The sequence below is a fragment of the Miniopterus natalensis genome, chromosome 21 (genome assembly GCF_054644295.1).
Source record: "Miniopterus natalensis isolate mMinNat1 chromosome 21, mMinNat1.hap1, whole genome shotgun sequence".
Lineage (NCBI taxonomy): Eukaryota > Metazoa > Chordata > Mammalia > Chiroptera > Miniopteridae > Miniopterus > Miniopterus natalensis.
This window is the reverse complement of record NC_142101.1, coordinates 7,060,461-7,086,179: the sequence shown is the minus strand read 5'-3', so window position 1 is coordinate 7,086,179 and position 25,719 is coordinate 7,060,461. Positions and strand designations below refer to the sequence as shown.

At 47.6% G+C, this 25,719-nt stretch overlaps 1 protein-coding gene across 7 annotated transcripts in view; it reads right to left on the bottom strand.

Annotated features, from left to right (window-relative positions):
- SIPA1L2 (signal induced proliferation associated 1 like 2) overlaps window positions 1–25,719 on the bottom strand; it is a 129,801-nt gene that overhangs the window by 45,777 nt on the left and 58,305 nt on the right. For all 7 annotated transcript variants that reach the window (XM_087828897.1, XM_087828898.1, XM_087828899.1 and 4 more), the window contains exons 3-9: window positions 24,542–24,675; window positions 22,565–22,753; window positions 18,845–19,019; window positions 16,225–16,328; window positions 7,785–7,942; window positions 4,388–4,964; window positions 814–1,088 (exon numbers count right to left, since the gene is read on the bottom strand). In XM_087828897.1, coding sequence (XP_087685023.1) covers window positions 814–1,088; window positions 4,388–4,964; window positions 7,785–7,942; window positions 16,225–16,328; window positions 18,845–19,019; window positions 22,565–22,753; window positions 24,542–24,675 — 1,612 coding nt within the window. The remainder of the gene's footprint in view (window positions 1–813; window positions 1,089–4,387; window positions 4,965–7,784; window positions 7,943–16,224; window positions 16,329–18,844; window positions 19,020–22,564; window positions 22,754–24,541; window positions 24,676–25,719) is intronic.

The following is a 25,719-nucleotide window of genomic DNA, read 5'->3' as shown; positions in this document are numbered from 1 at the left end:
GGGCCATATAATAATCCCCACCTTACAGATATTAAATGAGGCTTAGAGAGCATGTGACCTACCCAAGATTGCACAGCTAAGCCTGGATTCCGAGCGTACGCTCTCTCTGGGCCCATGGGAACTTTTGGGATGGAGATGGAAGGTGCTCTGGATGCTCCCAGACACCGTGGCACACAGGCGGGCCAGAGCCTGAGGTGTGGCTTGTTCCTAATTAGAATTCTTTCTCCTGGTGGCCTAATCGTTTCTCGATGCGGAGCATGAATCTTTCTATTAACGATGGAAAGATGCCGCTTCCTGTTCCATTCCTGCTCCTGCTCCACCCACCCACCTTGAACTTTCCGAGTCCAGCAGCTTCTTTCCTGTGGTTCCCGAGACGGTTTATCAGAACACCTCACACCCGTCCAACTGGAAAGTGGGCACCACATCGAGTGTGTCTGATGTTCCCGTGTTCCTTCAGACACACAGGTTTTAATCTCTTAAATTCGTTAATAATCATGACTTCACATTAGGAAAGGAATTCGAGCAGTGCACAGAGAGTAATGCACTTGCTAAAGGCTGATCTATGATAAGAACATTTCCTCTTAGACAGTCTCCCTGGTCCAGGTGAACCAAGCGGCGGCTCTGCAGCTTAGTGTATAATAGCTCAGCTTTTACGTGGTCAATGTCCCGTTAAATTGCTTAGAAGATGACAATTTATCATGTATTATACACTAAGAGCTTTTAGAGCTCTTTTTAAACTGCTCTGACGGTTGATAGGCAAGCGACTTTGTCGAGGACACCCATGCCCACATTTTCTGGCCCTGCCACGCCTACCTGCGGGGTGAGCCATCGTCATGGGGCTGGATGATGACCACCTTCACGGTCATGGATGTGCGCAGCAGGTCGATCATCTGCTCGTGGGTCAGAGTGGCCACGGCCACCTTGCAGATCTCCACGAGGCGGCTCCCCTGGCGAAGGCCCGCCTTCCAGGCGAAGCCGAAAGGCTCCACGTCAGCAACGATTCCTTCAAAGTTCACGTGGAAGCCGAGCTGGCCGAGCCCGTTCCTCCTCAGGGTCATTTCCACAGTCTCGCAGCCTCTGGTCACTATCTAAGGAGACAGCAGACTGTTAGAGATGCCGCTGTGGGGTCCCCATGCCAGAGGTGCACACGCAGGCATCTGTGCCCCCTCCTCCCTCAGCCTCACAGCCCTTCCCTTGAACTGTCCAAGTGACAAGGACATGTTTCAATCCAGAGTTCATGTTTCAGTGCAGAGTTCCCCATCATTAACCGTGGCATCAGGCGCAAACACAGTAACAAGAGTTAAACAATGTTTTCATTCTTCAAAGGCAAATCCATCCCTGATATAGGTGTCCTGTTTGTTCTTAGAAGCCCGTGACCTAGAGCTTTCGAGTCTAAGATGGGCTCTGATAGTCCCCTCCCTCCTTTCTCGTATCAACAGACTTGGCTCTTAAGCATAGAAACCGCATTGCTCCAGATGTACTGTGCCAATGGAAAAAAGGCTCTTGAAACCATTACAAGTTTCACCCGTCAAACGTTAAAACCTATCAGACAACTTCATTCACCTTCAAAGGGGCCCAGAACACTTCCAAGCTAACACTGAGTGACCTGTCCCCAGGATGGACAACAGAAGGGGTCAGAATGTTAGGGAAGCTGGGAAGCAGCTCTGACCAGCCCTGGCAACACCCCGTCGGCCTCTGGGACCCCTCTCCTGTGGACAGACTGCCCTGCTTGCCTGGGTGCTGAGGACAGTTCAGCTCTAATGTGCCCGGCCAGCCAAGCTCCGTGGCATCTGCTCCTCCATCAATCAGGCCATCTCTTGGGGGCCACGGCAACCCCAAGCTGTGGCAGCTCCCAGGGTCTGACTTCCCCAAGAGTACAGTACATGGCAGGGTCACAGATAGGAGGTGAGAGAACGAGGTTTGCACCCCACTTGCTACAGCACCAAGACCTGGTCAATGCCACCCTCAAAAGTGCTTCCTGAGAACAGCTTCCACACACAAGAAGAAAAACACAAGTTTATTTTAAATATCATTTCGGCAAGGTGCCACTTATTTGTGGGAAATATAAAGTTGGGATCGTGCCCGTATTCCCCACTCACAGAGCTAAAGTGCGAAGGTTCAGCTTAATAAATGCTCCATTTCCATGAAACATGGGTTCCCATGTAATAGACCTGTGACTGCAGGTGCAGCTGTGGGGCTGGGGCTGTCTGAGGTTTCCATGGTGACCGCCACGGGGCACACAATGCCATCAGCACCTCAGACACATGTGCCAATCGGGGGAAAGGGACCGCTGGTTGGTCTCAGTTACTGGTGAGGTTTTGAAAGATTGACGTTTCCAAAGTTATGACCTGACTCATTTAAAACTGCTCAAAAAGTACTTCTGTAATTAATATGTACAACCCGAATACATTTTTCCATCACTTTTTTTTCAACTTTGTTTCAACTAAGCTCTCCTGCCAAAGACAACATATGACACGTGCCCACCTCCTTTCCAATAGTAACACAATTTCCAGTTCAAATTCAACAGCCACCCCGCAGACAGAGGGCAAGCTTCCTCGGAGTCCTACACGCCTGTCTCTTCCCCTGGTTCCCTCCTGCCTCCTGCCACCTGCCACTTCCCTGCCTTTGTTCTTTTGCTACTTCTTGCTTCTCAACGTTCACAAAAGCTGGAGGACCTGTTTTCCATTTATTTGGAGTTCCTCCCATCCTCACATGGGCTCATGGTGGCCTTCTGTCCATGCACCCAGGACTGGCCACATAATTTGTGTGGCCCGGGGCAAAATGAAAATGCAGGGCCCCGAAGTCAAAACTTGTTCAGAACTTCAAGATGGCAACAGGAGAGGACCGAGCCAAGCCCAGGCCTTTGAGAGTCGTCCATGTGACCAGGAAGCTGGCCCTGCCTGTCCCTCTAGCGTGCTCTTACTCCCTTCCTGTCTTTACCAGTGGAACAGACGCCTTTCGTTTCCCTTCCCGCCACCACAGAAAGCACATGAGCTTCCATCTGCGGAGCAGCGCTCACTCCCAACACCACACGAGGACCACACGGTCCTCTCTCTCTCCATTCTGTTCCTACTGCTCTGCACCACCCTTCAGCTCTAATCCAGCAAGTCTTTGGGGGATTTGTCCCAACATCTCCTGTAGCAGGTCATCCTAGAAAACACAGAGCTCCTCATATATACTCCAGACGTCAGGCACCTGAGTCACATCAGCGAGAGTCACCTTCCAGGGAAGTGGCAGGATGGGGTCCACGGAACAGTGAATGCGTAAGAGCCCACCGGACACGCATTTCAGGGGGTAGTGCAGTGGCCTTTGTTTCTGTTGTATTTTCGGGAACACAGACTAGGGTGGCTCAGTGGATCTTCTAAGAAATACATGCAATATTCCCGAAAGCACAGAGAGTCCTGAGACTCAAGGGGATAACTCGATTCTCCAGACATATAACCTAATCACATATTCCATCATCCCCAAGTCACCCCGAGGTTTGCGCACACACAGCCGATAATACCACTGAACACACGGAGGCCTCTTCCTGTAAACAGTGTCTGCAAATAATGAGGTTATTTCTCCAGGACTGGCAGACACGGGCTGGAGTGTGCTGTCTCTTGCACATGATTTCAAATAGCAAAGGCTGGAGATTTCTATTTGGTGGGAGGACAGGGACAGGACATGGGTATAATTTCTCCTTTATTCACGATCCATAAATGACTAAATCTTCTCTAAAGAAATAGACAGCCCCTTGGGGGACAATTTACACACAAGCAAGTCTTTTGCCCAAACATGTTTTGTTCTTATATTTGATTTCCTCTTATAACTCTATCATATATACTCAAACTCAAATCTGTATCTTCCTGTGTTAAAACTTGGAGCAGAAACACAACTGTCCAACCCATGGACATCACTGAGGGGCTTTGTACTAAAGAAAATATTTTAAAAAATATTTTATGACTTATCTGTGTGTGTGTCTAACTTAATGGTAATTCTTTAAAACCTCCTTAAGAAATGGTGGTTGGAGGATTAATAATATATTTAACCTGGCAGCTTAAACAAAAACACCTGCTGTATGTGTCGACAGCGACTGTGCGCCACTGAATCAACCTCTACGAACAGACATACTTTCTAGACCATTCTCCTGTTTTCCCTCAAATACTGTAACAACATACCCTGCTGTTCCCTTTGGAAAGGTGGCTTCACTTTTCCCTTCCAACCAAACTGTAACGGGCGCTTCTCCACCATTCATGTACCAGCAACAACAGAGCCTTTACAATCAAGCTCTGTAGCCACAGGAAATAGTAATTCATTCCCAGGTGCCACAACCATGGTGGAATTTCCACGGTGAAATCTGGGGCTGAAGCCCTAGGATGGCAGGAAATACAAAACCTATACTTACCCCCAGGCGCTGAACAATTTCCCGAATGTCCTCGGTACAGCTGTCCACCGAGGAGAGCAGGATGCACTCTCCTCGCTCATAAAACACTTTAATGCTCCTTAGACCGGAGGTCCACCCAATGACATCCCTGCAGGAACAGTTGAAGACCACGTTCTTGGAGTCCTTTTCGATCAGCATGATGAACTCGTTGGAAATGCCAAGCAGACACTCAATGTCAGCGGCCTGGCCAAAGTCCCGCGCCACCACGTGCCACATGATGGCCCCGACGCTGGACAGGTGGGCGTCCCTCCTCGGCTTAACCTTCTCTTTCTTCTTGGCACCCAGCGTGATGAAGCTGAACTTCACAGACGTATCCACGGTGGCCGTGGTGACGAAGTTCTCCGCCAGGTCTTTCAAGTACTCTTGCCTCGTCCGGGTGGCCATCGCTCGGAACTTCTCCGATTTATGGGCTGCGTTTTCCGCGTTGATGACTTTGGCTAAAAGGAAGTCCCGGAACACTGCTGACTTTGGGAAAGTGACACCTTTGGGAATCGGTGGGCCAAACGGTGGCACGTCTTTTGATCTAGAGACTCCAACGCTGAGGAGGAAAGAGAGAGACGGGATGAGCTGTGATGGCCCAACACTTCCCTTCGGAAACCTGACACACACCGCACTTTTGGCTCAGCCAGCTATTGTATTTGCAGCTTGTCCTCCTCATTTCTGGATACCAAGCTTTTATTTATTTGTTTGTATTTAAGGGAAGCTTCTCAAACCTAGTAGATTAGGGGGTGTTATGGGCTGAGTTGTACCCCCTCGAGATTTGTATGTTGAAGTCCTAAACTCCAGCGGCTGGAAATGTGACATTGTTTGGAGATGGGGTCTTTAAGGGGAGTAAGTGAAAACAAGGCCATGAAGGTGGCCCTTCATGCAGTCTAACTGGTGTTCTTATGAGAGAAGATCTGGACACTCAGAGGGACCCCGGGAGAGAGGCCTTGGGAAAACCAAACCTGCCCACACCCTGATGTGGGTTGTCCACACTTCAGAACTGTGAGAAACGTGTCTGTTGTTTAAACCACCTAAGCTGTGGTAGTTGTCACAGCCGCCCAAGCTGACTAAACAGGGGGTAAGAGATCCACAGAGGAATGGGAGACGCAGGGTTTCAGGAGGTGCCAAGCTGGCACTCTAACTCTGAGGACCACCTGTGCAGGTGACAGCATCTCTTGTGCACGTCCAGACATGCACACTCGCCGGGCAGCACGGTTTTCATCAGAGGAGGCCGTCGCAGCCCACCAGCCTCTGGACCACAGATCTGCACTAAGTGGCACTGCAGGTCCTCGCCGGCCAGACCCCCTTCCTCAGCATATGCACAGAGCTCACGGGAGAACCAGTGTTCGTGGGGGTTCGCCTGAGCCTGTGTGATCCAACTAGTCTCTTTGAAATTGCGGGTTAAGACATCGCAATTTAGACAACAAGGGACCTGGACTATGTTTTACCATTTCCTTGGGAATTATTTAATGCATTTATTTTGCCCCTGGTAAGTTTAAAGGAGCAGCATATAAAACAGACTTATAAGGTGTTTTCAGAAGATTTGGGCGTTGTAACTTTATTCCATGTGACCGAGTGAATGCGGCCTCATAAAATTTTCCCGAACTGATTAGGCTACAGTATTCCAGAGACTAGCGTTGATCGCTGAGCAGCACTCATGAGGTTTTCAACATGATCAACAGGAGTGTTCATGAGGCAGCTCCAGAAATGGGAGGCACTCTACTGACTTCACGCTGGAGTCTCACTGGTCAGTGATCATTTAGCGACAGTAATGTGGCTTCTTAAAGACCACCGAGCCCACCTGTGAGTGGTTTGCAGACGCCATCCTGTGTCACAGGAAACAATGCAATCCACTCTGTTTATACCTAAGATCTATAGCTACACCAGAAACATCCCTCCCTAGTAATTTGATTAAAATTTTAAAAAACCTGAAAATATAAAAATACATATTATGTATGTTTAGGATTTTTGTGCTAATGAATCCCCTCATGATGTAAGCACAAACTAAAAATAGAAAGTAATACATTATCTATTCAAGCATAATGTTTATACAGAATGGATATTACACTTTTTTCCTTTCTTTTTGGAGCGTTAGTGAGGGGACCTGAGCATTAGGCTGGTGGTGTTTTACTTGGATAAGTATAAAAATCGCCATGGGAGGAAGCCAAGCAGGTGCCAGGCCTGCTGCGTTAGCGCACAGTGGGGCCAGAGAACCACTGAATTTAACAAGCTGACTGTGAGGCAACAGGCAGGCTAAGAACTACCGGTTTACAGACCATGTCTCTCAGGAGGGCTGGGCGTGGGCTGGGGATGTCAGCTGGCATCTAAGGTACAGACTGGTTTCTCTGTGTTTAGGAGTCTTCACAGGCTCCCCCAGGCTCCCACGCCCACGCTGTGTGCCCCACCTCAGCCCTTTGGCAGTAAACTGGCAATGACTGTGTTCAGGTTATTAGGGAAATAGCCTGTGGTGAGTGCCAGAGACTCTACAGTTGTTCTGCATAATTTCTGCCATTTATTCTTCATAACAACACCCTGAAGTAGGTATTATTATCCCCACTTTTAAGAGAAGGAATCAAAGGCTCCTAAAAAAATAATTCACACCAAGCGCTAGAACCCATGTAAGATCTTTCCGTGGCAGTGGTTTCCTAAGAAAGAGATATCCCTTTCTTAGGAGGAAAGAAGCAAAGCAGGCCTTGTCGGAAATAGCCTGGGGATTCTGAGGCCCATGTCCAAGGCATGTGGCCCAAGGCATGTGGCCCGAGGCCCGTGGACGGCCAAGGGAAATCACCAAGGCAAGTGGCAGCTCCTGGTTCCTGGCCCAGGGGGAGTGAGGTTCCCGGCCCTGGGGGAGTGAGGCTCCTGGCCCCAGGGGAGTGAGGCTCCCGGCCCCTGGGAAGTGAGGTTCCCGGCCCTGGGGAGTGGGGTTCCCAGCCCTGGCAGAGTGAGATTCCTGGCCCTGGGGGAGTGGGGTTCCCAGCCCTGCAGGAGTGAGGTTTCCAGGAGCCAGGGCTGGAAGCAGAGTTTTGCCACTACAATAATTTCTTCTGCTCAAGAAGAACTGAATCGGCCACAGCATCCCCCTCCAAGGCTGGGAACAATTAAGTTATGGTTCCGACAGGGGCTGGAGGAAGTTTTTAGAGGAAAACAGAGGAAATGTATAATTTATGATTCTGAACTGCTTGGCATTTCATTTTTTCAAAAGTGGGAAGGCGGCAATTATTTCTTACAGAAGAAAGCACCTGAGTGAAGGCAGTGGGAAATATAATTAGGAAAAGGGATAATTATGGGGTTAAAATAATAATTGGAAAACAGAACCACTTGGGCAAAGGTTCTGTTGCAATAACCCAGAGCAGAAGTCGGGTGACTGACTCACCTGTAACACACATTTTCGGTGCATGGGTTGTGCACTCGGACGATGACAAAGACGTGCTGAAAGTGGGACCGGATGCTCTTTGGAGTGAAAGGAAGTGCTCCAGGCTCTTGGAAGACAATGGTCACGATGTCATTTCCTATATGCCTTTTCCTCAGAAGCTGCAGGAGAGAAGTGAACACAGACCACAGTTACAAACGAGGTTCTCTGTAAAAACAAAACGCTTAAGTGCAAATAATCCCGTCTCTTGGCTTAGCGTTGGTTAGAGCAGCAGGGTCCTCCGTGGGAGCCAGTGCTCCTGACAGGACAAGACACGCAAACGGGGCTGTCTCCTAGAGACCTAGGGAAAGGAGTCCTAAATTAGGTCTGTCTCCTGCAACTTGTACTCTCCTCTTCTCGATCCTCTGTACCCTAAAATGACAGCACGCTATGGCTCAAGATGCTCTGAGGAACTGTATGGGGTAAGCTCTTTAACTTCCAAGGAGACCGAGTCCTGCACTGTGGTGCTAGGGCCCTGTTGCTCCCACGGTAACATGAGTTTCTGCCACAAAAACATACAACATTGTTACTGTGGTGGCTAATATGTTCAGACTAATAAACTGAAATTTGGTATTTTAAATGTAATTCAGAAACACAGAATGCCATCAGATTAACAGCTAGAAAACCCAATAGTATGCAATCTTTTATAAACGTGGCGGGAGAGGAGGAACCCAGAGCAGTGACATTTTAACATGTGACACCCTTACTCCTGATGTTCTTCTACTGAGACTGCCTCTTTCACCCCAAGTTCTTCTTAGACAACTCGGGTCTCTGCTTAGCTATCACCTCACCTACAAGGAGCAGCCTCAGCAAGCCCAGGTCGGCGTCCCGCCCACACACCCAGGCCCATCTCAGAACATGCTAAGTGTTGGTTTATTTCTCCTGCTTCAGGTCTGGATCCCGTGAGGCAGGGGAGGTGCCTCACGGCCTTTGGATTCTCAGTTTCTAATGGCCTGGCCAGGACACAGCAGTCACCCCCCAAACTTGCTAAATGTGTAAACGAATGACAGAAGTATAATCACAGTCATAACACTGCCCAGAAACTGACCACCTCTGAATACATGCTGATAAATGCACATACGGGGGCCTCTGTAAGTTCATGCCTATAACACCATCGAACCCGTGCTCACAGTCTGCGATCCAGTTTTAATGATCCAACAAGCCTCATGTAAGTGGAGATGCCAGCGAGGGGTGGGGCAACCTCAGGCAGTAAAGCTCTTTACTCTCAACAACAAAGAGGGCGAGTTTATTTGGCACCAGCAAAACACACATCATTTACTGGGAAGAGCATTAAGTCCAACGTTTAAAGCCTTTAAAACCAAGACACAAAAGGGTTTCACCATCAGGCCCCTGACTTGTGATTTCACACAAAAGGAGGCCTGGGACAGTGGGAATAAAATGTTCACTTTATGCCAGTTAAATTGCTGACTCATAGGTTGGAAACAGGAATTTGAATCCCCCTGGTGAAAGTTATAACACATGAAAATCACTTCACTGTCAGTGAAGTTTTGAAACATATATTAATCTATATTAATACAAATCTAATGAGTCATTTGTATTTTAAAAAAATGTTTGCTAGACGTTTAAGTCAAATGTGCCACTTTGGATGCATGTGAAAAATCAGGGACAAACTCGGTCCTGTTTGCTGTGCTGTCACTCACCCATACCACAGGGGACACAGGTGGTAACCACAAAAAATAGTTCATGTGGAGAAAAGAAAATGGAAGCAAAGTTAAGTACCTAAAACAACCATCAGTGGAAAAGCTGAAAAAATTGTACCAGGCTAAGATTCCCTTCTGTTTCCCCAGTAACTGAAATACATGATTCCCATGCACAGTAACAGGACAGGGGAAGTTTGGGAACAAATGAAAACTTAAAAAAAGTAGCTGAAATACATAACGTTGTGTTCAACGTACTTGGTGAACACGGGACACAATAGCTTACAGTGCGCTTGACTCAACATCCTTGAGACACAGGAATTCTTGGATTAATGAACAGAAGGCGGGGGCTGTGGTGGCTCCCTCCTGCCCGAGTGACTGCGTGATCGCTGGGCCGCACTTCACCCGGACAGGCCCGCTCGGGGGAAGGTGCTGGGCAGGTGTGGGCTCACCAAGGGGCTGCCTCGCGGTGACGACTGTAACGCGGACAGGACAGCTCTTCCAGCCCACTTCCTTCCTCCGGAGGGGGGACGGGCCCATGTCCATGCCCCCCCATGGCAATATCAAAAGCAAAGGTTAAAGGAAACTTAAGACTAGTTACTGTGACAACAGTCACCCCGCCTGGTCCCTTTCTAAGCACATTCTTTTGCTTGGTAAGGTGGGCCCAACGTGTTTTTAAAAGTCCGGTAAATTTTTAACCACGGTCACAAAGAGCACTTTGTAGAAAAAACTGTGTGTGTGTGTGGGGGGGGGCAAGGAGGGTCATCAGGAAGACAAAAGTCTAAAGCTCTTTCAGGAGAAGAAAAATTAACTCCCTGTCCATTAACAGGATGCTTGAATCTGATTAGAGACAAGAAATGTAACATCTGGAAAGTTAACCAAAACTTTCTTGACCGTTGGCTAGGATCTCATCAGATATGCGATAAGTCATTTCTAGGACTTCTCACAAAGGTAAGTGATTTCTTTCGTGGTTAGTGCTGTTTTTTCCTAACTGATCGGTGATATTCTGCGTAACCAGAGACTGGAAATGGGAGAGGAAAGGAGTGTCGACCCATAAACAAACGCAGCCAGCACACCAGGAAGGCGGCGCCCCATTACCCTGCACTGTGAGTGGGAATCAGGAGCAGGAGGTGACACCACTTGGGCTAATGTCTCCTTTTCAACTCGAGGCTCGCAGCACTTCCTTGGTGCCCAGAGAACCAACCCAGTGTCTTCCACAGTAGGAGTGAGTCAGGAAATATGGCATTAGACAGACTCGCATAGTGACTTCTACAACATCGCCAACACTTGATTCAAGCTGTGAAACCGAAATAAGCTCTTGTTATGACAAGGAAAGTGAAAATGTGATGCTTCACGCAACTCCATGGCAAAAGGCACACAGACGCCCCAGAAACAGCACCTGCGGGTTGCTCTCCATCCCCTGACCCGCCATCAGGGCCTCAGAGGATTGGCTGTGAAATGATACAACAATCAGAACCGAGTGCAAACAAGAAGCTGTCAGGCAGCCACACGTGGACCAAGGTGGCCTGAAGGTGAACTAGGCAGATCTAGGAGCCTCTACGCAAATAGAGTCACTTGTTAATTTTTTAAAAACCTAGCAAGATAGAACAAACGCAGTTTGTGCCTAATTCTGCAGGGGAGAGGGAAGCAGTTGGGACGTGGGGCAGGAGTTTCTAAGCATCACAGTCAGAGAGGAGAAATCTCTCGGATCGGGGAAGGCAGACCTCCAGAGAGCTGCTTGTCTTAGAAGCAAATATGTAAAGATAAGCACGATTTCAAAGAGAAGCCTGCATCGTTTAATGATTACAAGTTCTGAAATTCAAAGAGATGAGCTCAGAACAGGCAAAAAATTAAATGCATCTCCATGAAAAACAATCCCAAGTTCTGGACCCTAGTCCTTGGGTTGGAGTCAAAGACCAGGCAGGAGGAGCAGGGCTGCCCAATGCTCCGCCTGCCTCTCTGAACTTACTGCCCCCCTCCCGATACAGCCCACCCCCAACATGCCAAGTGCTTCTGCATTTGCTGGCCCCTTGCTTGGGAAGTGCCTCCACTTTTACAAAGACTGTCCTACTTCACATGTGTGCGCACACAACACACAGAAGGACATGCACACGTAAACACACACAACACTCCCTCATAGGCTCTATACCCAAGCCTATGCACCAGGGGTTAGAATTCCACTTTGACTTTTAAGAGACAATCTAGTTCCATGGAAAGACATGGAACAGGTGAATGTAGAACAGTAGTTTGAACAAGGAGAGGGAAACCTACACACGCTGTCACACGAATGTGAAAGATCTATATTTATGGCCACCTGCTCCCGGAAAAAACTGAATGCTAGTTAATCTTATCTCAGATCAGCAAAAAATTGTATCAACTTTAATTACCATTTCCAGGATTCACCCCTGAGTTATCATTTCATCTAACCAATATAAAAATATTACTTTAAATATTTCACATTAAATATTATATAAAAGGCAAGATATTTTACCAATAGCAAAAGTAAATGTACAAACCAGTCAAGCAAGGCTGACTATTTTGCAAAAGGAAAAATAAGAGTAAACCAAGACGTAGATTTCTGATGATTTAACAACGTGAAGGGAGCAGGATTATGCAGCTACAAGTATCTCTCCTGACACTGGGCAACACCAACCATTGTTCTACGCAGTAACTCTTATCATCGGGCACAGGTGGACGGTCCTGTTAGGGGCCTGGGAATACAGCGAGCCGGGGGCAGCTGAGCGAGCATCTCGGTCTCCCACAGTGCAGGCGAGCCCACGTGTAGCCAGCACCTGCTCGCCCGGCCCTCGAGGACACCGAGTCCCCTAGTGCTGACCGGGACCTTAGCCGTGCCAGTCAGGGGCTTACGGAAATAAGAAAGAACCTGGCAAGGCAGGGTCATGTGTCTGAGTTACACGGAGAAGGGGGCCAGTCTGGCTCGAACCTGACAAGCTGTGTCTCCATGACATTCTCAGATGCCAAGCCCAGCACTAGGCAAAGACCAGTATTCTCCAAATGGAAGCTCAGAAACCTACAGGCTTGGTCTGTCCTTAGGGGCCTCCGAGAGGCTCAACCCCCTTCCAAGCAGAACAGCTCTGACTTTATGCATTAAAAAAAATAAAAAGATAGAAGGTTACCAGGCACCGTGTGTCCTTCATCTGTTTTACACACATAGTTTGAAGGGAAGGTTTCTCTGCCATAGTGAAGTCTGAAGGTAATTTGTGGAGCTCTTTTCACGATAACACCCTGATTGCCTCACTACCATTTGTCTACCGGACAAGCAGAAGGGAAACACCCAGGGGAGAGAACCCTGAGAGGGGCTCGACTGCCAAACAGGCCCCGAGACCTGCGGGACTCCCTGAAGAGGGGAGGTGCTCGATGAGGGGGTCTATCGCTCCCTGGCCTGGCCAGGTTTTCTCTGTAGGAGTCAGACATTCCAAAGGTTGAACTCTTCTGCTGTGGTGAATTCTCTAAAGATTTAATATGTCTTGGAATCAGCTTTCAGCTTGATTTATTACAAGAACAAACATAGGAAATTATATCTGATGTGGACAAGTCTGGACCAGTTAAACAGTCACAAATACCATGGTGCTAATGAGGCCAAAGTTACAGGCACAGTTCACGTGTAGGCCAGCAAACTGTGCCAAGTTCTGGGGCCTCCAAATGCACTCACAGACCCAGCTGGTCATTAAGACATCGACGCTCTCGGTATTAACGTAATTTGTGGGCACGGGTGGGGTGGGCGAGAGATAGGCAAAGAGTCAGAAGAATCCTTAACAAATCTGGAGAGTACCTGTGCCAAGATAAATGTACAGTGGCAACATTTATCCATGAACAGAATACTCTGATGACAACTCATGATCAGCAAAATACTAAACATCAAAGTAAAAGTAATTTTATAAAACTATTGATAAAATAGTTCCTTACTTTCTTAACTATTCAGGCTTTAGTTTTTCATAATAGATCTTTAGGGCTGGGCAGAGGAAAATGAAATGCAAATTAAGTCATCTAAAATACTCACACTTTGTATCTGGTAAATAATAAAGTTACTACTAAAGCTTACTGAGCACACTGTGCCAGGCCCATTTTAAGTGCTTATGTGTATTAACTCATCTAATTCTAATTACCATTTGAGGAAGGTTTAATAATAAACTCAACGAATATTTACAGACTGCTTACCATGGTTTGGGTATCATTCTAGATGCTTAGGGACACTTCAGTGAAAAAAAAGTGATAAAAGTCTCTCTCTTCAGGAATAAAGAAAACTGAAGCATAGGAAATGTTACCCTAGGTCACAGAGCTAGTAGCCAGGATTCGAATCCAGGAAGTCTGGCTCCAGAGTTCTTGCTCTCAACAGCTACATTCTTCTGCCAAAGCTTTCCAGCCCAGAAGAAGGAAGCCTCAAAGAAGAACCTAGAGCCCAGCCGGAGTGGCTCAGTGGTTGAGCACCATCCCATGCACCAAGTGGTCACCAGTGCCATTCCCGGTCAGGGCACACGCCAGGGTTGCGGGCTTGAACCCAGAGTCACAGAATTCTGACACTAAGCTGTTACAGATCACCCAGTCCAAACAGGTGCGTGTGTGCCACACCCCGTTTCCAAACCCGTGGACGGGGTCTCAGGAGCACAGCACCCTTCCCTGTGAGCCAGGGGCCACCTAGCACCCTCCTCCGTCCAAGCAGCTCGGCTGGCTCCCGTCCTCTTTACATCATCAACTCTCCCAAGACTAAGAACCTTACCCACATTCACATAACTTTTATTGTAGTATATTGTTATAACTGTTATTTTATTATTGGGTATTATTGTTAATCTCTCACTGTGAATTTATAAATTAAGCTTTATCACAGGTATGTATGTAGAGGAAAAACAGTATATACAGGGTTTGGTACTATCCGTGGTTTCAGGCATCCACTAGGGGTCTTGAGATGCATCCCCCTTGGATAAGTGGGGACAACTATATAGATTTCTCAGGGAACTGCATACAAGATCACACATATTCCATATACAGTAAGAGCAATTAAAAAACAAGCCAGTTTGACAGTTTTCCACCTCTAATTCAGCAGCGTAAGTTATTCAATGTCACAGATTCTCACTCCAGTTTTAAAAATAAGGTAACCAAACAGGTCTTTAGGCTACAAAGTTTCTAATATATTGTCTCAATGCACAGGAATATATATATATTTAAATCTCCAGTTTGGGAAGTTTATCACTGCACTACTCCCCACCCCCCATCTCTCCATACACATTTTTATATCTAGGACTTTTTAAGGATAGTTTCACTGAAGAAAAAAAAAAAGGGAGGGGGGTAAGTACAGAGAACTCATAAACCCACAGATTTTAATCACTATACAACCCGAAGGGGGTGGGGAAGCCAGGTTTGAGTTCTGGTAACAGTAAAGTCAGGCAGACTTCAAAACTGCAGAGGTGGCCTTATGAGAATGACAAGGCCGGTCCAGGTTGGAGCCCAGCGACTCCAGTAAGCAGGGAGCTGGAGGGTTGTGTAGTTTGAACACTGATGACTGGGGTCAAAGGCACTGGCTTCCTTCTGCTGACATGCTGACAGATGTTCTTGGCCTGAGGAAGCCCGATCTGAGTGGCAGCTCACACGGGTTCATTACCAAATGATTCATGAGCATCTGGGACAAGGAGCTGGTCTGAGTCAGCTTCCCCGAATATAGTGAATCTACTTTATTCAAAATAAATTGTCTAAGAGCTAGAAATCCTTCAGGTTAAACTTGTATAAATACATACGTGTGACCTAGTGATTGTAACCCCACCTCATAAAAAAATCCAGTTATAGGATCAAAAGATGGAACTTTTGGAGATGGTGAGAAGAACTCTGATTACCAGACAGCACTGTAGTAAATCCAGGGAGGACCCGGGTGGAGTTAAGTATTAGACAGAAAATGGGAACGAAATCTATCCAGCAATTACCATGAGAGGAAAAGTGGGCAGAGAAGCTGCCCCTGAAGGCAGGAGCCAGGTGGGAATGAGAGGTCTGCCTTCTCTTCCTGGCTGTCGGATCTGAGGTGTTTCTTTACAACTACCATGAGGACAAGGCGAGTGGCTTCTTCTTTGGAAAAGGTGTGTTTTGACTGCCTTTGCTAAATTTCATAAGCATTTACCAAAAAAGGAAAAAAAAAGAAAAATCCTCTGCAACCACTAAGTTACACTCATTTGACAAGTACTTATTGAGCAACTCGACAGGGTCCCTGGTGATTTAATACATTTGGAGCCAGAGTGCAGTTAAGTGGCACCAGGAGAACTAAGTGTCCTAAGCACAAAAACAAGCTTTGCTTTAACTCCTGATTTAACCCAAATACAATCAAATCCCTAAATTCAGCCATGCCATGAATGAACTATCAGATCCTTTCTTATAGTCTGTTCTATAAATAAGTCCCCTTCCCACATGCAGACACCTAAGCTCAGGTTGCACAGTTGGCCTTTTGATAATTAACACAGTTGACACTGGTTTCCCTCAAGATTTTGCTTAGCAAGAAATAAAGGTGAGCATGGAAGAGTTTCTAAGTTTTCAAAGGAAAAGGCGCAATAAAACATGTGCAATGATGCTCCCTTTATTAAAGCCCAAATACTTCCAAATGATTGAAGAGCCAAAGGTCATGAACACCTTTCGAGAAAAAAGCCCACGATCCTTTGCAAAGTCTACATGCATGAATCCGCCCACAGGCGGGCCTCGGCTTTGGTCCAAGCTGTGAGGGGAGCCGGGGGAAGAGGGGGCGCACATACCTGCTGTCTGTTGTTGGGCATGTGGGGCAGCATGGTGGACACGTGGAACATAAGCTCATAGTCTTTGTATGTGGTGTAGAGGGAGTGCGTTCCTGTAGAGTCAGCTGAAGACAAATAACGACAGAAACAAGTTAGGCAACTGGAAAATTGGTGATCTCGCATTTAGAATGTCATTATTACAAAAGGCAATTCAATTAAAAAAACAAACACTCAACTATAAACAACCAGTATCTTGATGGTCCCCCTGCCCTCTCACTATCTACTGTACTGTGTCTACTGTTTCCAACCAGATCTGCAGCCTTACCTGCTCTCACCCACATGCCTTCTGAGCTCATGTTCCCCCCTTCTGCACTCTTGCCACCTGACTCAGGTGACCCCCAGAGGTGAGGTGCTTCTGCCACGAGGAGGGCAGGTCAGCAGAGGAGGAAAGAAGTGGGAGGGGTGGCGGGTGCAGGTCTGGAGGCAATTATTTGAAGGGTATGAGTTATCCTTGCCCATCCTTGTGAGTGTGTGCATGTTTACAGTTAATTCTTAGTTAGAACCCAGAAAACCAGAAAGGATGGACTTCATATGGAAATGCAAGCAACGTTAAAGATTTCTTCCCCTGAATGATGTAGTTAATGTTCTTCTCTGTTCAACAGGCAATGCAATGATACAGTCACGTGGTTGCGACCATGAGGACCAAATGTTAGCCTTACTGTACATTACGCACTGACACGTACTACAAACCAGGATATCTGAACCCTGCTAATCATACAGCGGTTCATCTTTCGAAAGCAGGGTTAGCAGAGCATTTCAGCAGCTCACAGCCCCTCTGCTCCTGTCCCATCTCATTGTGTATTTGAGAGAAACAACCACCCCACTGTAAAGCTGAAAGAGGCATCCCCAATACTCCAGGCCAAACGCTCTGAATTCCCCTTGTGCAGAAAATGAGGCCCAGGTTTGACAGGAGTTAAAACCAGACCACAATTCTCCTGAGTTTAAGACAGTTTTTGTACATTCTGTGAGAAAATTTTTGTTTGCCTTTTCCATGGAACACCCTTCTTAGAAACCCCCTCTCTACTGAAGGAATGTCTTAGACTTCTTTGCATCTCATGGGATGCTCTGCTCATAAGGTAAAAATCTATGGATTATTTGAAACCAACACATCACAATCCCATTCTCATGTTATCATTTCCTTGAGCTCAGGTGCTTAGCACTAATGTATTAGGAACCTCCCTCCCTGAGGTCATACAAATTCAGAGCTGATGTCAATTCTATAATAGGAAAGTATCTGCATTATCTAAGTTGTAGTTTTACGGAATGTGCAGGTAACACGTTCTTAAATGCTTCCTCAATCCGCCCCACTGAAGAGAGGTAACAGGTATGCATGGGAACCGTTCCTTGTCATCAGTAGCTTTCTAGGAAGGACACCCTGAAGGGCAGCATGCCAGCACCTCCAGGGCATAGGCATGGTTTGTAGGTAAGGGGAGTTTGCCAAGAAAAATCAGAAAAGGTCTCACTGAACTTTCTTAAAATATGTGGATATTCACAGTGGGTGTCGTATTTATTTCCTTATCTTTACGTATCTGAGGCAAGAGCAATATGCATTCAACATAATGGCCCAACTCCAACCCTGGGGAGTGTGGAGGACACACAGGGGCCCATGGGTGAGCTAACACTGTCTCCACATTCTGTGCTCTATCTGCTCAGTGCAACTTGCAAACCCAGAACTGATAACAGGTGCACAAAGACCTAGTGCCACCCAGATGTAGATGAGTACCAATGATGGTCCCAGTGAGTGGACGCTGCGGGCAGGGAGCTACGAGGCCACAGGCCGCCCTGGTTCCAATGCCAGCTTGGCCACACATGACGCTCCCTCTTCACCGTCCCCACCAGGAGTGGGCTGGACGCTTTCCCAGACCCTCCCACTCCAGACTCTACCTGCTCCTCTGTCATTACAAGAACAAGCAATTCAGTGCTTTGTAACAAGCAAAATTTTCCAAACATACAAAATTCCTCTGCCTGGTGTCTTAGGTGCTGACAGTAACTAAATAATGAACAGAAAGCTAGAATATTTAGAATTTATGAGGACCGCAGGAATATGACCATCTAAATAAAAGTATAAGACAAATCGCCCATTAGGTGGACAGAAACCTGCGCTTGAAACTGGCCAGTCAATCTGGCTCCTGACATGCCCTTGAAAAGTAGGATCATCAACTTTTTAATCACAGCTCCAGCTCCTGAGTTAACATCGTGAAACCAGAAACGAGCAAAGCCAGCCTGAGAGCACGGGATCGGGTTAATATTATGTCTTTTAGACATGACTGCAGTGCTCGCCCTCGGTGAACCAGAACAGGGTGTAATGGAAGAGGTGCGGTTAAAAGAAAGCAGGAGATACTGAAAGATTCTTCAGGAAACACTGGGGCTTCTCCCTGCTGGTGTTGCAGAGGAACAACTGACTCTGAGCTCAGGTGAAACACACACCTCTTGGGAAAGGTGCTCATCTGAGGAATCTGAACCGGATCCCAAAGAAGCTGGCCAGGCCGCTCCTGGGGTCAAGGCGGGCGGGCACGGACGGCTCCTCGGGTTTCTGCGCAGGCCTCCCGGGGAGAATTAAACATGCAAACACGAAGCTTACTTTTATTGTCCAGCTGAGCCCGGTACTTGCTGAAGCCCTTCAGCCGCACGCGCTGGCCCAGCAGGTCGAGGAACTCGTCGAAGGCGGGCCCCGCCCTCTCGTTGTTGTACATCTCCTCCTCCGTGCCCTGGCCGGCTCTGCAGTACAGGATCCCGATCTTGTGCTGGAAGCTCAGCTGAAAGGGGGAGCGATGTGATCACTCATCAAGGAGCGTCAACAAGCCCATTTCCAGGAAAAGCAAAACCATAGAAGCTTAGAGTTTGGTTCTCAGGAAGCTTGCAGGACGGTTCCCATGAGCAAATAAGCAAAAGCTGCAGCAACTGTCATTGTACAAACAGCCAGAAACACATCCAAACCCAGAAAACCCAAATAGCACTGGAGAAATGGCAGAAATCCTGAGAGATACATGCACAGCGTGGCCATGAGGCATTCGCCAAGTTTCCAAAATGAATGGGTAAGTTCAAGCATCTACTCAGAAATGTAACTGGAAATACTTAATCTCACACCCACTGTAGATTAATGAACATTATCTTCCAAGTCAGGAAGGAAAAAGGCCAAGACTTTTAAAAGCTTCCCCTCCCTGGTTCCTAATGTTCTTTTTTGTTGTTATTTGAACACTCATAAAAATATGAAATATGAAAGAGTGCAGTAAAAAAACAAATCTAATTAAGGTCTGGTAAGGCAGGAATCCCAACGGACACTGTGATATATGCATATAAATAGAATAATGTTTTGTTTCCATAAAAGTGACTTTGGCTGTGCAATTAAAGTCATTTCTACATTTCTGACTATCTTGAAAAGAAAACATCTGCTGAGTATACAATGGGCCATGAAGAATGTTAATAGCGATTGAGGAGTTCCCGCTGTAATTCTATCTTGGTGATCCCACATCGGCTGGAAGCACAGGGGGCTTTCTCCCAGGGTCGGGAGAAACTGGATCTGTCTTTAGAGCCTTTTCAATTTTCCCCAAAGAGGAACCACTTCTCACTCACGAAATCAGGGCACTTAATCTTCCCAGCAGCAACCTGAGCCTCAAAACCGACAGATTATCAGACATCACCGATCCTCTCGAGCCATCAACCCATAATGTGGCTTACTTTTACCACCAAGCTGTAAAACAGAGCCTTTGATCAAAATTCATAGCTGACTGTATCAGCAAAATAAGGCAAAATGCTCCTCATTGCCCTGGAGCGGCAGAGTGATAAGCAGCAGTCCCATCCACGTTACCTAAGGACAACACACAAACCAAGAGTGAGGGAGACACCTGCTTGGGGGGTGTGAGTGACTGCAGGACATGGCTCACTGCGCCAGGATAAATTAGAGTCGGCAGGCGGAGTCAACCAGGAAGGTATTCTGAGTGCACCGGGCCCTGACTAGGTGCTGTGGGGGCTGAGGATAGAAGAGGAAACATTCACCTCTTCACAGCCTGACCTGAGCCACGTAAAGATGGACCCTCGGCGTGGCGTGGTGGACCACACACAGGGCTCGGGCTCCTGTTGGAGTGACAAGCTCCTGAATGACAGTGACGATCACAGTTGCTCCCCAAGTGTGTGGACGTGACATGCTGTGCGTGAGCTATTTAGTACCTGGCACTGTGAACCGTACTGAGCCAAGAGAAATTTTCCATTTATTCAGTGACTGAGGAATAAATGTTTCTGATCACCTCAATTATCCAAGTAAACAAGATACCACACTTAGTGCAAATGGACCATCATCCTCAAAACTATTCAGTATAAAAAAATGCCTATTATTATTTCATTATAGACAGTAATTGCTCCTGAGGGGCTCAGAAGACATTTGGGGAACTAAAAGTCCATCAGGGACACACACGAATTAGCAGTCGCCACCACAAAGTGAATTCCTTAACATCACGTTGTAAACAGGTATTCATGAAAAGTACCTAAAACGCTTTAGTTAAAAACTGCCTGGCTTGGCTCTGGTCCTACTGTGCTACAGCAACATCCCAAACACTCGCTTCATTCTGCAGGAGACAGCCACCTATGGCTGCGGCAATGTCTCTTGGGGCCTTGAGGGCCTCAGGAGTCAGGCTTGGGGGAAGTGGCCATCTATGGAATTTTCCACGCAGCCTGAAGGGACCCAGCACCTCATCTGCAGGCACTTGCTATGGGCAAGTACAGGGACCTGTTTTAGAGGGAGAACCAGGATGCGCCAGAAACATAAAGGGCAGAGAAGAACCATGTGGGTGACAGGCTCTGCATGGCCTGTCCTGCAACATGAAATGAACACTGTCCTCTCGTGGACCTGCCTGAGCTCTGAGTGCCTGAGCCAGCTCGCACTCCTGCCATGAAGACGTGTTCCCCCAGCTGTTTTGTGGGCATTTCCTGCCTTCCCCACACTTTACCAGCAATGATTACAGTAAAACTATTCTGTGTATCATACGACTTTAGAAGTCACCTGCTCTCAGCTAGCATTTTGGTTTGGATCATATTTTTTAACGTCAGCCTTCATTCTTGAGACAGATCTCAGCATAATTCATTCTGAGAGTTACAGAGCCTGCTTCCTTCAACTCATGTGCAGTGGTAACTCATTAGACCAACTACAAGTTCACCACTTTTAGAATTCCAGCCCTGTGAGTATCAAACAGTCCACCAGGAAACCACAGGCAGTAATGCTGCATCAACCAAGCGATAACTCACATTCCCTCAACAACATGCGATGAATCTGCCTTGGGAAATTCTGGAAATATACGCATCTTCATTTTTTAAAGCATGTAGTTAAAAACAAATCCACTAATTTAGAATAAATTGCATACACTTGAGGACCTGCCTCTGTTTCACCTACAAGTTATCTTGCATATGAAACTTAAAGGACCTCTTTCCATCCTCTGGGCCACCGTCCCAATCCTGTCCATCATTTAATTCCCTCCTGGACAATGTCAAGAGTCACATAACTGAGCTCAAGGCCACCATCAGTCTGTTTGACCAGCCCGTTCATGTCTCTCCTCCCAGAACAATCTCCCTAAAATGCAGCTCTGATCATGTCTCCTTCTACTGGGAAACCTTCACTGGCTCCCCACTGCCTGCGCAATCAGCACACGTTCCTTAGCCCAGCACTCAAGGTCTTACATGCTCCAGCTTCAACATACTTTGTTTTTTTCTTAAACTCTCCTACAACAGCCAACTACTCCTCTCTCCCTCTTGGGATTCTACTCACGTCCAAAGGCTCAGGGACAACGCCACCTCCTTCAGGAGATCTGTCCTGCCACATGTCCTCTTCCGCAAAGCAGTCTGCATTTATACTTCTCCCAGGTCCAGTACGTATTCTGCCTTGCAAAGGCCTGTGTGCTCTTGGCCTTACTGTCCCTGTGGCCCAGGAGCAAGGTCTCAGGCAGCTTCAATCTTCCCACTGCCCGCTGTTCACTTCCATCTGTTAGCCTGAGGCTCCACGGCAGACAGGAACAAATGTTAGTTCAGGGTCTAAACCCTGGAAAAGAGGTCCACTGACCCCCAAGAATCACAGGTCAGACATGCCCTTGCTCACTGGGACACACAAAACTCTGGTACGCCCCACAAGGCACAGCTCAGCAGGTGTGTTACACTATAAAGGCATCACGTATCTGAACTCAGAAGAGGCATGTTTGGGAAAAACCAGAGAGAAAATGCTTCAAGGCACTAAAAATAAATGATCTTAAAAGAAAAACGGCTGGAAAGACTCCAAAGCACTTAGAAACAGACGCCACTGGTGGCACAGGCTACGCACCCCCTGCTCATCGAGCTTGAGCAGCTGCTCCGAGACCTTGGGGGAGCTGGCGGCCTGGCGCAGGCACGGGATGCTCAGCTCGGGGACGACATACTCCAGCACTTCCTTCAGAGGCAGGCCCCGCGCGGTGCCGTGCCTGGCGGTGGAGGGGATGGCGTCTTCTAAAATTGCTCCTCTCAGTGTTGTGAGCTGCGGGGACCAAACAGGAGACTTCAGCTAATATTTATAAAAAGGAAAGAAAGGTAAGTCTTTTCTGAGTGGCAGCCAGGCAGGCTGACACGATCCGCCTGGTGCCTGAGGATCGGGGAGGCTGCTGTGGGGAGGAGACTTTCCTACACTCTGGGGACAGCTGAGAAGGGCACTGAGCAGGAAGCGGAGGTCGTGAGGCTGGGCCCGCGGTCACCGCTGTCCTCCCAGGTGTCCCTCTTCTCTCTGCTGTTTCCCATTTCTCCACATCTTCTTTCCTTCCTCTCCTTTCTCTTCTTGTAACTCATCGTGCTGACAATTCCTAGAGTTGAGTGGGGATACCCAGTGACAGCTGCAGCAGGTGACTCAGGGCTGAGACGGCTGTCACTGACGTCTGCCTTGTGATCTGTGACATGTCTTCAAATATGTCATGCAGGCAGGGAACACTATGGTGACACATGCCTCAGCTCTAACATGATGAGAGGCAACCCCAGCCCTGCAAGTCAGGCGCCCTGTTCTAACCCCACCTCCGACTCTCTGGGGAGAGAGTTGCTAGAGTAACAGCAGAGAAGCTCTGGAGGTGGTGACAGGGACTGTCATCTGCACTGTCCCACACAACCTCCTGCAGTGCTGGGACACTCCTTGCCTGCACTGGCTCCTAGGGGCCATGGCCACGTGGCCATGGAACACCTGACCTGCGACTACTATGACTGAGGGACTAAATTTATAATTAATTACTTTAAGTTGAAATAGCCACCTGTGGCCAATGGCTATGGAATTGGACGGCATGGGTCAGTAATTTACAAGATGTGACTTCAAGAGAGGGGCTTTCTCCTCTATTCATCAGCACAGCACCGGGCAGCAAGCTCATGTGGCACAGGTTCGGGAACTGCAGGTCACGGGCAGAGGGCTGTATTCTGTCTGACCGGCAAGTAGGGCATTCTGGAACGCTTGTCAAATATACTCCCCTCTAATAAAAAAGGTCAAGGTTATAAAACCCAAAGTGTGGCCAAGTTTAACTCTTTATATAAATCATCTCTACCTACGTGGCTAAACCTGTCATGCCATTTGTATAAAATCTTACTTTTCACTCGAAAGACAGACCGACCTGGGTCCCGATGGAAGGAAGTTTGGGCAGACAGCGACACACTGGCAAAGACACGAGGCAGACCGCCGCCCACTGTGGGCCAGCTGGTTTTCTGTGTTCTATTTCAAACTTGTTTTCTGTTATTTATTTATTATTTATTTATTTATCCATTCATTCATTCTTTTATTTTTTAAATGTTTTTATTGATTTCAGAGAGAGGAAGGGAGAGAGAGAGAGATGGAAACATCAATGATGAGAGAGAGTCATCCATCGGCTGCTTCCTGCACGGCCCCGGCACGTGCCCTGACTGGGAATTGAACCGTGACCTCTTGACTCATGGGTTGGCGCTCAACCACTGAGCCACACTGGCTGGGTTCAAACTGATTTTTAAATTCAGATGTGAACTGTAGGGTTCACATTCATCCCTCTGTCTCAGCCCTGAATGCCCTGCATTCTTATCACTTCTTCCTTCCTATCCTGTCAGAAAGTGACATCACTGCCATTTAACATCATTGACACTTACCATTCATGGCAGGTTTTCAAATCTTTTATTTAGAATATGAAGGAGTAGCCCTTTCAATTACCTGAAATGTTGCATTAAAAAAGTAATGAATTAGAAAATAAATGCAATACTTATCTAAAACAACCTAAAGTGTAACATTCCAGGCTCAGCCCCGGACAGTGGCCACAGGGCGGCCCCTTACCTCGCTTGTCCTGAAAGCCACCCGGTAGTTGAACTGTGACCCTTCTTTCTCCTTGGCGTCTTCCACCTTCTCCCTCCGGATGCTGACAGCCACGGGGCCGAGGTTCTCGTCTATCCCAAAGTAATTCTGGTGCTCTACAAGGGAGCAGAGCAGCGTCAGAGAAAGGGGCAGGGCAGGGTGGCATCTCTCAGCTTGTATACAAGGGAACAGAGTGGTGTCAGAAAGGGGCAGGGCAGGGTGGCATCTCTCAGCTGGTGCATCAAATCTAAGAAATACCACAGGGATGTGGGTACACGACTCCCCAAATGTGACTGATCGCATCTTGGGTTTCCAAATCCGATGGAGTATGACAGGTCATTTTCCAGCACTTCTTCCTCTTGTTCCACTTTTCACTAGGAGCCCTCCCCGCGCCCGCCCTGAAGCTGAGATTTTGGGGTTATGTGAAGAGCATCATGGGAGAGTGCATTGCCAACTCAGAAACTGTCAAGAAGAACTGTCTACATAAAGAGCCACTGCTGGGGGGTGACCTTCTGTGACTGAGCAAGGGCCAGAGGTGACCTAACTAGCCACTCAGATGAGCCAGATCAATCCTGGCGACCAGCCGGTGGCAAATATCACCCTTACATCACAATGTCACTAAAGCACCTAACGGTCTAAAGTCAAATTTTAGCGAGAGAGAAAATCCAAAAAGGTCATTCAGTTGCTAAGATCTAATGATATCTACGAATGCTGTAACTTGGCTTACTATCTTGTCAGCTAATTACTTCTTTCACAGACAATCACTGGATAGATGGATCTGAATTCACAAAATCTCACGGCGGGAATGGACCGCGAGGCCGCCTGTCCGTCCAGCACAGGACGCCCCGAGGACCTTCTCCCTAAGGCATGGTCATCAGCCTCCCATTCAGGTGCGTGCCAGGCACTGTTTCCGGAGCAAGGGCACAGTGCAGAAAGCATCCCCACCCCTGAGCCAGACCCTCCAGCCTGAACACGGGATGGCGGGAAGCTCACTACTTTGGGAGCAACCCTTCTGGACGTGGCACAATGTTTCCTGAGAGTGAGCTCTGCTAAAAAAAGTAAAAATGCTTCACTCGACCCAACTTTTTAAGTGTTTTCTTCTGAAAGAACCCAAACATAACCATGCAGATGTGGTCTGACCCGTACAAAACAGAGGCTGC